Here is a 16,188-nt window from a genome sequence, read left to right on the forward strand (position 1 = left end):
TAGGTTGATCTCTAGGGGATCTGTTAGATTGGGGACGTTCCTCGTAGCTATTATTATGGCGGTGGTTGGCGGGGTGGTGGTTACGTGGTAGCCACCACCTTTGATCGTCATCTTTTACCCCACATGTCCCCGTTGCAGCACCTTCACTGGTTCCTGCCTAAGCTCGAAAGTCGAGGTGTCCGGGCTCTTAGCCCGGCTTGCTTTTGATGCTTCAAAAGCTGTGCTTGCAAGTTCTCGGAGGGTCGAGATTGGCAACCCAACGTGGGCAGTAGGGCTTTCATTGAGCATACCAAATTAAGCTGAACGAAGCCGGTGATAGTAGGCTTGTGGATGTTCATTTCGAGCTTGTCTGATATTGTTAGCCAACGAGCTATCGTGTTTGCGAGTCGCAGAACCACTGAATTCTATTTTCAAAACCGTGGCAAGTTTAGCATAGTCGTTTTGCACGTGTTGCTCTTGTAGACGGATGAACGTTGTCACGTGTCTGTGGGACGTTTGCTTCAAAATGTAGAGCCTGTCTGCATTCATAGCATTTGGGTAGCCATCCAAGGCGTCCTGTATGTCTGCTAAGAATGTCTCAGTGTCGTTTGGCTTTCCCGGGAACGGGGTAAAAGAGGAGGAAGTTTTTGACGATTCTGTAAAGGCGATCCCTGCCAAGTGCGCGGAGAGCATCTGCACTCTCCCGTGGGGAATTGTGAGAACGACAACCGCCGAAACATCCACTCTATAACGAAACAAATGAATGTCACTCTGAACTATCCACTATAACCACGACAGAGGGAGAGAGACGGACAATTCTACAAAATAAACAAACTTTTCACCAGCGATCAAGACGACACTGAGCGTAAATATATATATATTCATTGCAATTGTTCCCGAATGAGTGAGCGTTCATGTGTAAAGGATTAGCATTCCAATTGTTATAATTATCACTCTGTAGTGGCTTCTTAGTCGACCCCCACTTCCCCTTTTGTCTAACAAGCCACCATGCCGTTTCAGCCCACTAGGGCACATTCTCCTATCATTTCTTGTAACCACATTTACCTTGTTTGTTTGTTTGTTTATGCATTTCTGTGAATTACTTAGTTAGTAATAAATAAATGATTTAAGACAATTAATGTATGGATGAATCATAGTGAAGACTGGGTTCGTGCAGATAACCAACAATTTACGACGTTTGGAATGAGACTAACGTGAGGTAAAGTAAATAATTCATTAATTCGAAGACTCATTGATCAGATAAAATATCTGAAAAGTTATTTTAGGAAATGATAACTTTGTAATCTGAATATTTGTCCTTGGTGCCCCGACTTCCTAGTAATTACGGTTACATGATTAATCAGTCTAATCGCGTAATACTAATTACAGAGAATCTTTGATGAAAACTATCAGTCTTCAGTTAATGATAGTAAAGACACGACACAGTTGTAAATGAGAACTTATTCTCAACTAGCCTACCTGGTTAAATAAAGGTGAAATAAAAAAATAAAAAACTGTACTATCATTCATGGAGGACCTCACTTCTGTACTGTCAGTCATGGAGGATCTCTCTCTACTCTACTGTCAGTCATGGAGGATCTCTCTCTACTCTACTGTCAGTCATGGAGGATCTCACTACTCTACTGTCAGTCACGGACGATCTCTCTCTACTCTACTGTCAGTCATGGAGGATCTCTCTCTACTCTACTGTCAGTCATGGAGGATCTCTCTCTACTCTACTGTCAGTCATTGAGGATCTCAGTACTCTACTGTCAGTCATGGAGGATCTCTCTCTACTCTACTCTACTGTCAAGTCATGGATTATCTCACTTCTGTACTGTCAGTCATGGAGGATCTCACTACTCTACTGTCAGTCATGGAGGATCTCTCTCTACTCTACTCTACTGTCAAGTCATGGATTATCTCACTTCTGTACTGTCAGTCATGGAAGATCTCTCTACTCTACTGTCAGTCATGGAGGATCTCTCACTACTCTACTGTCAGTCATGGAGGATCTCTCTCTACTCTACTGTCATTCATGGAGTATCTCTCACTACTGTACTGTCATTCATGGAGGATCTCACTACTCTAATGTCAGTCATGGAGGATCTCTCTACTGTACTGTCAGTCATGGAGGATCTCACTACTCTACTGTCAGTCATGGAGGATCTCACTACTGTACTGTCAGTCATGGAGGATCTCACTACTGTACTGTCAGTCATGGAGGATCTCACTACTCTACTGTCAGTCATGGAGGATCTCACTACTGTACTGTCAGTCATGGAGGATCTCACTACTGTACTGTCAGTCATGGAGGATCTCACTACTCTACTGTCATTCATGGAGTATCTCTCACTACTGTACTGTCAGTCATGGAGGATCTCACTACTCTACTGTCATTCATGGAGTATCTCTCACTACTGTACTGTCAGTCATGGAGGATCTCACTACTGTACTGTCAGTCGTGTATCAAAATACTTTCCATTCACTTTCATTGACATGTTTGTAGAAACAGACATATTTTTGTTGGTTCAGTTGTTACTGCAGTCTACTAGTGGATGTATCTTTTCACTGACTTGTAAAGGGCACACTTTAATTGCTTGTGTCCCTCTCTCATTGCCTCTTGCAGCTTCCATAGTTGCCCAGAAGTGGTGGTGTCAGATGCATCCATGTATGGATGGGGAGGAGTGTAAAGTTTTGCCTGATCTGAAAGGCTGGAGCTGCAGTACGGGAAACAAAGTGAAGACGACGAAGGTGGGTGCATAATGTAAGCAAACGCATCACATGTACTGTTACACACACACAAAAACGTACACACACACACACACACACACACACACACACACACACACACACACACACACAATTTTGTTTCTTCTAAAGTCCACCATGACGTAGAATCTTCAGTAAGTAAAGGTGTTTATTGGTCCTCTACATAGCCAACTGTAGTCACCTACTGGTTGTGTGTCTGTACCTGTCAGGACCAATACATTCAAAGTGCATATGATCAAAAAGGCTCAATTCTGCTGAGATACTGCCAAATATGTGTATATAGAAGGAGGAGTATCTAGAGGTTGCAGTGAGAGACCCACACACGCAAACTTAGCCACTTATCACGTATTACGTAACACACCGTTTTATTAAGGGTGATAGGTGCAGTACTTATGACTGCATTCTTTACAGAAAGTAGGCTGACTCTCTTTGAAGTTATGTAGGTCAATTCAGTGATTTATTTTATCTATAAAGCTCTCTTACAAAAACTCCAGCCATACCTCCCACTAGTGATTCCCAACCTTTTTCGGTTACTGTACCACCAACTGAAATGTGCACTGCCCAGAATACCCCTGATTTACCTTCTAATGTAATGCCTGTGGATAGGCCAAGTACAGCCAGGGGTCCTAGTACCCCTGGTTGGGAACCAGTACCTCACATAATTAAGGGAATGGCCTTAATTCAGGAATGGCTACCTGTGGAAATCCCTTCGGTCTCCTCAGAGTTGGGTAAATCTGCATTTAGTTTCTTTGCACCAATGTTTTTATTTTTTATTTCACCTTTATTTAACCAGGTAGGCTAGTTGAGAACAAGTTGTCATTTACATCTGCGACCTGGCCAAGATAAAGCAAAGCAGTGCGACACAAACAACACAGAGTTACACATGGAATAAACATGTCAATAACACAATAGAAAAAAAGATAGTCTATATACAGTGTGTGCAAATGGCATGAGGAGGTAAGGCAATAAATAGGCCATAGTAGCAAATTAACACTGGAGTGATAGATGTGCAGATGATGATGTGCAAGTAAATATACTGGAGTGCAAAAGAGCAGAAAAGTACATTAAAAACAATATGGGGATGAGGTAGGTAGATTGGATGGGCTATTTACAGATGGGCTATGTACAGCTGCAGCAGTAGGTTAGCTGCTCAGATATCTGATGTTAAAAGTTAGTGAGGGAAATATTAGTCTCCAGCTTCAGCGATTTTTGCAGTTCGTTCCAGACATTGGCAGCAGAGAACTGGAAGGAAAGGTGGCAAAATTAGGTGTTGGCTTTGGGGATGACCAGTGAAATATACCTGCAGGAGCGCGTGCTACGGGTGGGTGTTGATATCGTGACCAGTGAGCTGAGATAAGGCAGAGCTTTACCTAGCATAGACTTATAGATGACCTGGAGCCAGAGGGTCTGGCGACGAATATGTAGCGAGGGCCAGCAGACAAGAGCATACAGGTCGCAGTGGTGGGTGTTGTATGGGGCTTTGGTGTCAAAACTGATGGCACAGTGATAGTCTGCATCCAATTTGCTGAGTAGAGTGTCGGAGGCTATTTTGTAGATTACATTGCCGAAGTTGAGGATCAGTAGGATAGTCAGTTTTACGAGGGTATGTTTTGCGGCGTGAGTGAAGGAGGCTTTGTTGCAAAATAGGAAGCAGAATTGTCTAGATGTAATTTTGGATTGGAGATGTTTAATATGAGTCTGGAAGGAGATTTTACAGTCTTGCCAGACACTTAGGTATTTGTGGGGTGGGTGGGTGCAGGCAGCGAGCGGTTGAAAAGCATGCATTTAGTTTTACTAGCATTTAAGAGCAGTTGGAGGCCACGGAAGGAGTGTTGTATGGCATTGAAGCTCGATTGGAGGTTTGTTAACACAGTGTCCAAAGAAGGGCCAGATATATACAGAATGGTATTGTCTGGATCAGGGAATCACCCACAGCAAACGTGACATCGTTGATATATACAGAGAAAAGAGTCAGCCCGAGAATTGAACCCTGTGGTACCCCCATAGAGACTGTCAGAGGTCCGGACAACAGGCCCTCCGATTTGAATCACTGAACTCTGTCTGAGAAGTAGTTGGTGAACCAGGCGAGGCAGTCATTTGAGAAACCAAAGCTGTTGAGTCTGCCGATAAGAATGCGGTGATTGACAGAGTCGAAAGCCTTGGCCAGGTCGATAAAGACGGCTGCACAGTACTGTCTTTTATCGATAGTGGTTATGATATTGTTTAGTACCAAGAGCATGGCTGAGGTGGACCCGTGACCAGCTCGGAAACCGGATTGCACAGCGGAGAAGGTACGGTGGGATTCAAAATGGTCAGTGATCTGTTTATTGACTTGCGGCCACTTAGAAATGTCCTTGTTTTTTAAAGAAAAGCACATTTTTTGTCCATTAAAATAACAGAAAATTGATCAGAAATACAGTGTATACATTGTTAATGTTGTAAATGACTATTGTAGCTGGAAACGGTAGATTTTTTTATGGAATATCTACACAGGCGTACAGAGGCCCTTATCAGCAACTATTCTCCTGTGTCCCAATGGCACGTTGTGTTAGCTAATCCACGTTTATCATTTTAAAAAGCTGATCATTAGAAAACCCTTTTGTTTATTTTGCCTGAAATGTTGTTTATTTGTCTGAAGTTGTTTTTATTGTCTGTGAACTTGAGTCCTGTGTGGGGTCGTGGAGGGGAGATGCTGCACATGGACAAATAAGTTTTAGTTTTGTCTGAGTTCAATCAGTAGCACACATAATCTCAATTTATCATTGTGTGCATGTGTGTGTGTGTCTTTGGTTTATGTGGTGTGTAAATGATTTTATAACTGCAGGGTCAAAAATGACCCTAAGACAATCTTTGTACCCTGGTGGTGTACAGCTTTCATGGAAATGTGAACAAATGTTTCACTTTTTCAAATGTTGGGGTCACTCTAGGAAAAGTCATACAATTTCAAGTTGAAAATATATTATTTAGTGGGGATTTCTCTGCTGTAAAACATAGTGGCGGGTCATTTTTGACCCTTAAGACAACAGAAGGGTTAATGAAGCTGACAGTTGAGGACTTGTGAGGCATCTGTTTCTCAAACTGACGTACCTGTCCTCTTGCTCAGTTGTGCACTGGGGCCTCCCACTCCTCTTTCTATTCTGGTTAGAGCCAGTTTGTGTTGTTCTGTGAAGGGAGTAGTACACAGTGTTGTACGAGATCGTCCGTTTCTTGGCAATTTCTCGCATGGAATAGCCTTCATTTCTCAGAACGAGAATAGACTGATGAGTTTCAGAAGAAAGTTTTTTGTTTCTGGCCACTTTGAGCCTGTAATCAAACCCACAAATGCTGATGCTCCAGATACTCAACTAGTCTAATGAAGGCCAGTTTTATTTCTTCTTTAATCAGAGCATAATTTCAAAAAGGTTTTCTAATGATCAATTAGCCTTTTAACCTGTCTACGATATTGGTTCCCAATTGGGGATCAACCCTCCCACGTTCAGCTGAAACGGTGGCGCATGGAACGCGAAAATATTCTTAAAAATATTTAACCTCCACACATTAACAAGTCCAATAGCTCAAATGAAAGATACACATCTTGTTCATCTAGCCAGCAAGTCAGATTTCTAAAATGTTTTACGGCGAAAACATAGCACATATATATGTAAAACCACCACCAGACACAGCTCATTTCAATATCCAAAACATGCAATCAACAAACGCAGGATTAAAAAATAAATCGCTCACTAACCTTTTGAAAATCTTCATCAGATGACAGTAATATGACATATTACACAGTACATTTTTTTTTTTTTTCAATAATATGCCATTTATATCCATAAATGTCCATTTACAGTGAGTTCACCTTCAGAAATTACTCAAAAATGCCCGCAGGAAATCTATGTAGCGCGGCAAGATAACGTAAATAGACATCATAAACTTTGACTAAATATACATGTTCTACATATAGTTAGAAAGATACACTGCTTCTTTATGCAACCGCTGTGTTAGATTTATTTTTAACGTTACAGAAATCGCACACTATTCCATATGCTGAGACAGCGCTCAGTTCCAAGCTACATTTCCACGTAATGTTGGAGTCAACAGAAACACAGATTTAAGCATAAATATTCCCTTACCTTCGATGGTCTTCGTTCAGAATGTTCTGGAAGGCTTCATACTTACCCAATACATCGTTTGGTTTCAAGTCTTGCGTCTTTGTATTAGCTACTGCTAATAACATCAGCTGAAATGCACCCAAAACGTCCTCTGGTCCGGATAAGTTGCGCATCAAAACTTCAAAATGGGTTTCTGAACAGCACTTTGAGATATCAGCTGATGTACGAAGGGCTATATAAATACATTTGATTTGATTTGATCAGTACAACCAGGAATATGACTTTCCCGAAGCGGATCCTGTGTTCTGCCTTCCACCCAGGACAACGGAATGGATCCCAGCCTGCGACCCAAAACAAAGACGTCGTAAAAGAGGGAAACGAAGCTGTCTTCTGGTCAGGCTCTGGAGACGGGCACATCGCGCACCACTCCCTAGCATACTACTCGCCAATGTCCAGTCTCTTGACAACAAGGTCGATGAAATCCGAGCAAGGGTAGCATTCCAGAGGGACATCAGAAACTGTAATGTTCTTTGCTTCACGGAAACATGGCTCACTCGAGAGACGCTAACGGAATCGGTGCAGCCAGCTGGTTTCTTCACGCATCGCGCCGACAGAAACAAACATCTTTCTGGTAAGAAGAGGGGCGGGGGCGTATGCCTTATGATTAACGAGACGTGGTGTGACCACAACAACATACAGGAACTCAAGTCCTTCTGTTCACCTGACTTAGAATTCCTCACACATCAAATGTCGTCCGCATCATCTACCAAGGGAATTCTCTTAGATTATAATCACAGCCGTATATATTCCCCCCAAGCAGACACATCGATGGCCCTGAACAAATGTTATTTGACTCTTTGCAAACTGGAAACCACATATCCTGAGGCTGCATTCATTGTAGCTGGGGATTTTAACAAGGCTAATCTGAAAACAAGACTCCCTAAATTGTATGATACTTACCCAATACATCGTTTGGTTTCAAGTCTTGCGTCTTTGTATTAGCTACTGCTAATAACATCAGCTGAAATGCACCCAAAACGTCCTCTGGTCCGGATAAGTTGCGCATCAAAACTTCAAAATTACACATTATATGTCGACTAAACAGGTCAAACTGAGTGCAGAAGCAAGCTTTATGATGTTTTAGACGTGCAAAACAAACTTCAATTCAATCGGCCATCGTCTGCCCTTCTCTTGAGTGCTGGAAACAAAGGAATGGCTGGGACCAATTCGCGCCCATACGCACAGCCTATTCTCTCGTGGCACGCACTAATTTCACTCCCATAGGGTCAATTCTCGCGGGATTTGAACGATTTGAAGCTCTAATGAAAGAGGACATCTAGCGGAAGAGATAGAAAGTGTCCCCAGAATCATAACTGGTTGGGAAGGGTGGGGGCCATGACGTCAAAGTTGCTCCAACTTTCATGGCCACAAAAACTAGTTTGGAAGAATGCCTGCCCTGTGAGTTCTGCTATACTTACAGACATAATTCCAACGGTTTTAGAATCTTTAGAGTGTTTTCTATCCAATAATAATTTTTATTTGCATATATTAGCAATTTTTGACAGATTTTTTTTCCAGTTTACTAGGGGTACCCAATCTCTCCAAAGGGGGCGTATGTCTGCCATATCCTTAACAGGTTTTAAAATTATAAACTTGGATTAGCTAACACAACGTGCCATTGTAACACAGGAGTGATGGTTGCTGATAATGGGCCTCTGTACGCCTATGTAGATATTCCATTAGAATAGAATTAGAATTCCATTCCAGCTACAATAGTCATTTAGAACATTAACAATGTCTACACTGTATTTCTGATCAATTTGATGTTATTTTAATGGACAAAAAAATGAGCTTTTCTTTCAAAAACAAGGACATTTCTAAATGACCCCAAACTTTTGAATGGTAGTGTATTTTGGTCATATTGGTCATAGCTCCCGAATGGTGGATCCCCACCCCACCACACTGGGTAGCACATAGCAACACTTTAGGGGGCATTGCACTAATAATGGCGCTGACTAGGGAATCATTCCCACTGTTTTTAGAGCCAGTCTGCACATTTAATCTAAAACAATGTAACCAACAATGGCATCTTTATGCTTTCGTTAATAAAATAATTATAAAAATAATCTTTCAAAATGCCAAAGTTTATTTAGTTATTGGATCCATAACAAATTACTATGAGAATAAATATCACTGAATTAGGAGATGGCCGCCTCGCTTCGCGTTCCTTGGAAACTATGCAGTTTTTTGTTTTTTTACATGTTATTTTTTACATTGGTACCCCAGATAATCTTAGGTTTCATTACATACAGTCGGGAAGAACTACTGAATATAAGAGCAATGTCAACTCACCATCAGCTCCAGTTTCAACTGTTCTGCCTTATTATTATTCGACCATGCTGGTCATTTATGAACATTTGAACATCTTGGCCATGTTCTGTTATAATCTCCACCCGGCACAGCCAGAAGAGGACTGGCCATCCCACATAGCCTGGTTCCTCTCTAGGTTTCTTCCTAGGTTTTGGCCTTTCTAGGGAGTTTTTCCTAGCCACCGTGCTTCTACACCTGCATTGCTTGCTGTTTGGGGTTTTAGGCTGGGTTTCTGAACAGCACTTTGAGATATCAGCTGATGTACGAAGGGCTATATAAATACATTTGATTTGATTTGATCAGTACAACCAGGAATATGACTTTCCCGAAGCGGATCCTGTGTTCTGCCTTCCACCCAGGACAACGGAATGGATCCCAGCCTGCGACCCAAAACAAAGACGTCGTAAAAGAGGGAAACTAAGCTGTCTTCTGGTCAGGCTCTGGAGACGGGCACATCGCGCACCACTCCCTAGCATACTACTCGCCAATGTCCAGTCTCTTGACAACAAGGTCGATGAAATCCGAGCAAGGGTAGCATTCCAGAGGGACATCAGAGACTGTAATGTTCTTTGCTTCACGGAAACATGGCTCACTCGAGAGACGCTAACGGAATCGGTGCAGCCAGCTGGTTTCTTCACGCATCGCGCCGACAGAAACAAACATCTTTCTGGTAAGAAGAGGGGCGGGGGCGTATGCCTTATGATTAACGAGACGTGGTGTGACCACAACAACATACAGGAACTCAAGTCCTTCTGTTCACCTGACTTAGAATTCCTCACACATCAAATGTCGTCCGCATCATCTACCAAGGGAATTCTCTTAGATTATAATCACAGCCGTATATATTCCCCCCAAGCAGACACATCGATGGCCCTGAACAAATGTTATTTGACTCTTTGCAAACTGGAAACCACATATCCTGAGGCTGCATTCATTGTAGCTGGGGATTTTAACAAGGCTAATCTGAAAACAAGACTCCCTAAATTGTATGAGCATATCGATTCCGCAACCAGGGCTGGTAAAACCTTGGATCATTGCTATTCTAACTTCCGCGACGCATATAAAGCCCTCTCCCACCCTCCTTTCGGAAAAGTTGACCATGACTCCATTTTGTTGCTCCCTGCCTACAGACAGAAACTGAAACAAGAAGCTCCCACGCTCAGGTTCAACGCTGGTCCGACCAATCTGATTCCACGCTCCAAGACTGCTTCGGTCACGTGGACTGGGGTATGTTCCGCATTGCGTCCAACAACAACATTCAGGAAATCGCTGATTCGGTGAGCGAGTTCATTAGAAAGTGCATTGATGATGTTGTTCCTATAGCAACGATTACAACTTTCCCAAACCAGAAACCGTGGATTGATGGCAGCATTCGCGTGAAACTGAAAGCGCGAACCACTGCTTTTAACCAGGGAAAGGTGACCGGAAACATGACCGAATACAAACAGTGTAGCTATTCCCTCCGAAAGGCAATCAAACAAGCTAAGCGTCAGTATATCGACAAAGAAGAGTCAGAATTCTACGGCTCAGACACAAGAGGTATGTGGCAGGGTCTACAGTCAATCACGGATTACAAAAAGAAAACCAGCCCCGTCACGGACCAGGATGTCTTGCTCCCAGGCAGACTAAATAAATGTTTTGCCCGCTTTGAGGACAATACAGTGCCACTGACACGGCCCGCAACCAGAACCTGCAGACTATCCTTCACTGCAGCAGACGTGAGGAAAACATTTAAACGTGTTAACCCTCGCAAGGCTGCAGGCCCAAACGACTCTCCAGAGCATGCGTCCTCAGAGTGTCCTCAGAGCATGCGCAGACCAGCTGGCTGGTGTGTTTACGGACATATTCAATCAATCCTTATCCCAGTCTGCTGTTCCCACATGCTTCAAGAGGGCCACCATTGTCCCTGTTCCCAAGAAAGCCTTGGTAAATGAGCTAAATGACTACCGCCCCGTAGCACTCACTTCCGTCATCATGAAGTGCTTTGAGAGAATAGTCAAGGACCACTTCACCTCCACTCTACCTGACACCCTAGACCCACTCGAATTTGCTTACCGCCCAAATAGGTCCACAGACGATACAATCTCAACCACACTGCACACTGTCCTAACCCATCTGGACAAGAGGAATACCTATGTGAGAATGCTGTTCATCGACTACAGCTCAGCATTTAACACCATAGTACCCTCCAAACTCGTCATCAAGCTCGAGACCCTGGGTCTCGACCCCGCCCCTTGCAACTGGGTACTGGACTTTCTGACGAGCCACCCCCAGGTGGTGAGGGTAGGTAACAACATCTCCACCCCGATGATTCTCAACACTGGGGCCCCACAAGGGTGCGTTCTGAGCCCTCTCCTGTACTCCCTGTTCACCCATGACTGTGTGGCCATGCACGCCTTCAACTCAATCATCAAGTTTGCGGATGACACTACAGTGGTAGGCTTGATTACCAACAACGACGAGATGGCCTACAGGGAGGAGGTGAGGGCCCTCAGAGTGTGGTGTCAGGAAAATAACCTCACACTCAACGTCAACAAAACAAAGGAGATGATTGTGGACTTCAGGAAACAGCAGAGGGAGCACCCCCCTATCCACATCGATGGGACAGTAGTGGAGAGGGTAGTACGTTTTAAGTTCCTCGGCGTTCACATCATGGACAAACTGAATTGGTCCACCCACACAGACAGTGTTGTGAAGAAGGCGCAGCAGCGCCTCTTCAACCTCAGGAGGCTGAAGAAATCCGGCTTGTCACCAAAAGCACTCACAAACTTCTACAGATGCACAATCGAGAGCATCCTGTGGTACGGCAACTGCTCCGCCCACAACCGTAAGGCTCTCCAGGGGGTAGTGAGGTCTGCACAACGCATCACCGGGGGAAAACTTCCTGCCCTCCAGGACACCTACACCACCCGATGTCACAGGAAGGCCATAAAGATCATCAAGGACAACAACCACCCGAGCCACTGCCTGTTCACCCCGCTATCATCCAGAAGGCGAGGTCAGTACATGTGCATCAAAGCAGGGACCGAGAGACTGAAGAACAGCTTCTATCTCAAGGCCATCAGACTGTTAAACAGCCACCACTAACATTGAGTGGCTGCTGCCAACACACAGACTCAACTGCAGCCACTTTAATAATGGGAATTGATGGAAATTGATGTAAAATATATCACTAGCCACTTTAAACAATGCTACCTAATATAATGTTTACATACCTTACATTACTCATCTCATATGTATATGTACATACTGTACCCTATTTCATCTACTGCATCTTTATGTAATACATGTATCACTAGCCACTTTAAACTATGCCACTTTTATATGTTTACATACCCTACATTACTCATCTCATATGTATATACTGTACTCGATACCATCTACTGCATCTTGCCTATGCCGTTCTGTACCATCACTCATTCATATATCTTTATGTACATATTCTTCATCCCTTTATACTTCTGTGTATAAGGTAGGTGTTTTGGAATTGTTAGGATAGATTACTCGTTGGTTATTACTGCATTGTCGGAACTAGAAGCACAAGCATTTCGCTACACTCACATTAACATCTGCTAACCATGTGTATGTGACAAATAAATTGGATTTGATTTGAATTCTATCGTCAAATGTATATCTAAGTTAGGTTGGCTGTACAAATTATTTGTGACATTGTCGTTATATAATAAAGAATGTGAACAAGATGCTGTGTTTTTATTTAAAGTAGTGATGGACAGCTGGTGGCATTTTGAAAACAGGTTTTCAAACACTTGAAGCCCGATTAGCAACACCTCTCTGTATTTTGATACTTTGTGGATGGGCGCTCCAGAGTGGATGGGGTCTCCCGCAGAGCAAAATGCGTTGCTACAGATGCAGGTTCGATACCCGTGCCGGCCGCCACCGGGAGACCCATGAGGCAGCTTTTGGTTTTAATTTAGAATCCTCCAATCCTCTTTATGTAATTATTGGTGGAGAGTCACATCATATTTTGACATGAGTCTCACTAATGATTAGTAGTGTAATGTTAAAAGTGGTATAGGTCTTATTTATTTAAAGAGCATATTGATGTTAGAAATAATAGGATTTGAAGCAATAGCCTACAACTATTTTAGCACCATTTCGCGCTGCTCTGAGACAAGCATGTGGACTGGTTGATTAATCGATGACATTTTTTAATCTCCGTTTGGGTATTGGTAATGTTATGCTCTTAGTGTAACCTTTATTTAACTAGGCAAGTCAGATTCCTATTTACAAGGACAGACTATTCCTTCCTCCCCGTCGGGGAATTGAATCCCGGTCTCCCGCGTGCCCGCACGACACAGGGATTCTTTAGCTAAATAACCAAGTACTGTGGCCTACTCTCGACCATCATGTTTGACAGTGCCATATTTTCCATTCCATCCTAACTGAAACTGAGGTGTTTTCATTTTTTTTATAGAAACAGCATAATATTAATAAAATATGTTAAACATTTCTTAAAATCAGTCCCATATACTATGTTCTTACAAAAAAGGTTTTAAATTCTCTAGTACAGACACTATTGAAGGCTATCAAATGATTCTCAATGATACCCTCTGGTGGCCAAACTAGCACTAACTAGCATTAATGGTACCAGTGGTTGGCACTTAAATAACATGCCATAGAATTCTGCGACACCAGTCAATCACACTTCTGTGGAATCAAACTGTCCACTTAGGAAGCAACACTGATTGACAATAAATTTCACATGCTGGTGTGCAAATTGAATATACAACAGGTGGAAATTATAGGCAAATAGCAAGACACCCCCAATAAAGGAGTGGTTCTGCAGGTGGTACCACAGACCACTTCTCAGTTCCTATGCTTCCTGGCTGATGTTTTGGTCACTTTTGAATGCTGGCGGTGCTTTCATTCTAGTGGTAGCATGAGACGGAGTCTACAACCCACACAAGTGGCTCGGGTAGTGCAGCTCATCCAGGATGGAACATCAATGCGAGCTGTGGCAAGAAGGTTTGCTGTGTCTGTCAGCGTAGTCTCCAGAACATGGAGGCGCTACCAGGAGACAGGCCAGTTCATCAGGAGACGTGGAGGAGGCCGTAGGAGGGCAACAACCCAGCAGCAGGACCGCTACCTCCGCCTTTGTGCAAGGAGGAGCACTGCCAGAGCCCTGCAAAATGACCTCCAGTAGGCCACAGATGTGCATGTGTCTGCTCAAACGGTCAGAAACAGACTCCATGAAGGTGGTATGAGGGCCCGACGTCCACAGGTGGGGGTTGTGCTTACAGCCCAACACCGTGCAGGACGTTTGGCATTTGCCAGAGAACACCAAGATTGGCAAATTCGCCACTGGCGCCCTGTGCTCTTCACAGATGAAAGCAGGTTCACACTGAGCACGTGACAGACGTGACAGAGTCTGGAGACGCCGTGGAGAACGTTCCGCTGCCTGCAACATCCTCCAGCATGACCGGTTTGGCGGTGGGTCAGTCATGGTGTGGGGTGGCATTTCTTTGAGAGGCCGCACTGCCCTCCATGTGCTCGCCAGAGGTAGCCTGACTGCCATTAGGTACCGAGATGAGATCCTCAGACCCCTTGTGAGACCATATGCTGGTGCGGTGGGCCCTGCGTTCCTCCTAATGCAAGACAATGCTAGACCTCATATGGCTGGAGTGTGTCAGCAGTTCCTGCAAGAGGAAGGCATTGATGCTATGGACTGGCCCGCCTGTTCCCCAGACCTGAATCCAATTGAGCACATATGGGACATCATGTCTCGCTCCATCCACCAACGCACCACAGACTGTCCAGGAGTTGGCGGATGCTTTAGTCCAGGTCTGGGAGGAGATCCCTCAGGAGACCATCCCCCACCTCATCAGGAGCATGCCCAGGCATTGTAGGGAGGTCATACAGGCACGTGGAGGCCACACACACTATTGAGCCTCATTTTGACTTGTTTTAAGGACATTACATCAAAGTTGGATCAGCCTGTAGTGTGGTTTTCCACTTTAATTTTGAGATTTGCAAATAAATTCATTAAAAATCCTACAATGTGATTTTGTGACATTTTTTTCTCGCATTTTGTCTGTCATAGTTGAAGTGTACCTATGATGAAAATTACAGGCTTCTCTCATCTTTTTAAGTGGGAGAACTTGCACAATTGGTGGCTGACTAAATACTTTTTTGCCCCACTGTATGTGAGAATGCTTTTCATTGACTACAGCTCACTGTTCTCACATAGCTCATCACTAAGCTAAGGACCCTGGGACTAAACACCTCCCTCTACAATTGGATCCTGGATTTCCTGACGGGCTGCTCCGAGGTGGTAAGGGTAGGCAACAACTCTGCCATGCTGATCGTCAACACTGGTGGCCCTCAGGGGTGTGTACTTAGTCCCCTCCTTTACTCCCTGTTCACCCACAACTGCATGGCCAAACATGACACCAACACCATCATTAAGTTTGCTGACGACACCACAGTGGTAGGCCTGATCACCAACAATGATGAGACAGCCTATAGGAAGGAGGTCAGAGACCAGACAGTGTGGTGCCAGGACAACAACCTCTCCCTCAATGTGAGTGTTATGGTGAGTGAATGAGGACCCAAAAGCGAACTAACTTAAACAGAGCTTCTTTAATAACCAAACATAGGTAGGCTCAGATAGACCGGCAGATTCCGACAGGACAGGACAAGGTTACAGCAAACATGACGATAGTCTGGCTCAGGCATGAAACACAACAAACAAGAATCCGACAAGGACAGGAACAGAAACAGAGAGAGATATAGGGACCTAATCAGAGGGAAAAAGGGAACAGGTGGGAAACGGGGTGAATGGGTAGTTAGAGGAGACAAGGAACAGCTGGGGGAAAGCGGGGGAGAAAAGGTAACCTAACAACGACCAGCAGAGGGAGACAGGGTGAAGGGAAAGGACAGAGACAAGACACAACATGACAGTACATGACAGTACCCCCCCACTCACCGAGCGCCTCCTGGCGCACTCGAGGAG

General features: G+C 44.1%; 1 protein-coding gene across 1 annotated transcript in view; it reads left to right on the forward strand.

Annotated features, from left to right (window-relative positions):
* Positions 1–16,188, forward strand: part of LOC110494696 (chemokine-like protein TAFA-2) — a 169,974-nt gene that overhangs the window by 138,117 nt on the left and 15,669 nt on the right. The window contains exon 4 of the mRNA XM_021569989.2: positions 2,609–2,733. Within this exon, the coding sequence (XP_021425664.1) occupies positions 2,609–2,733 (125 nt within the window). The remainder of the gene's footprint in view (positions 1–2,608; positions 2,734–16,188) is intronic.

This window comes from Oncorhynchus mykiss, chromosome 17 (assembly GCF_013265735.2).
Source record: "Oncorhynchus mykiss isolate Arlee chromosome 17, USDA_OmykA_1.1, whole genome shotgun sequence".
Classification (NCBI taxonomy): domain Eukaryota; kingdom Metazoa; phylum Chordata; class Actinopteri; order Salmoniformes; family Salmonidae; genus Oncorhynchus; species Oncorhynchus mykiss.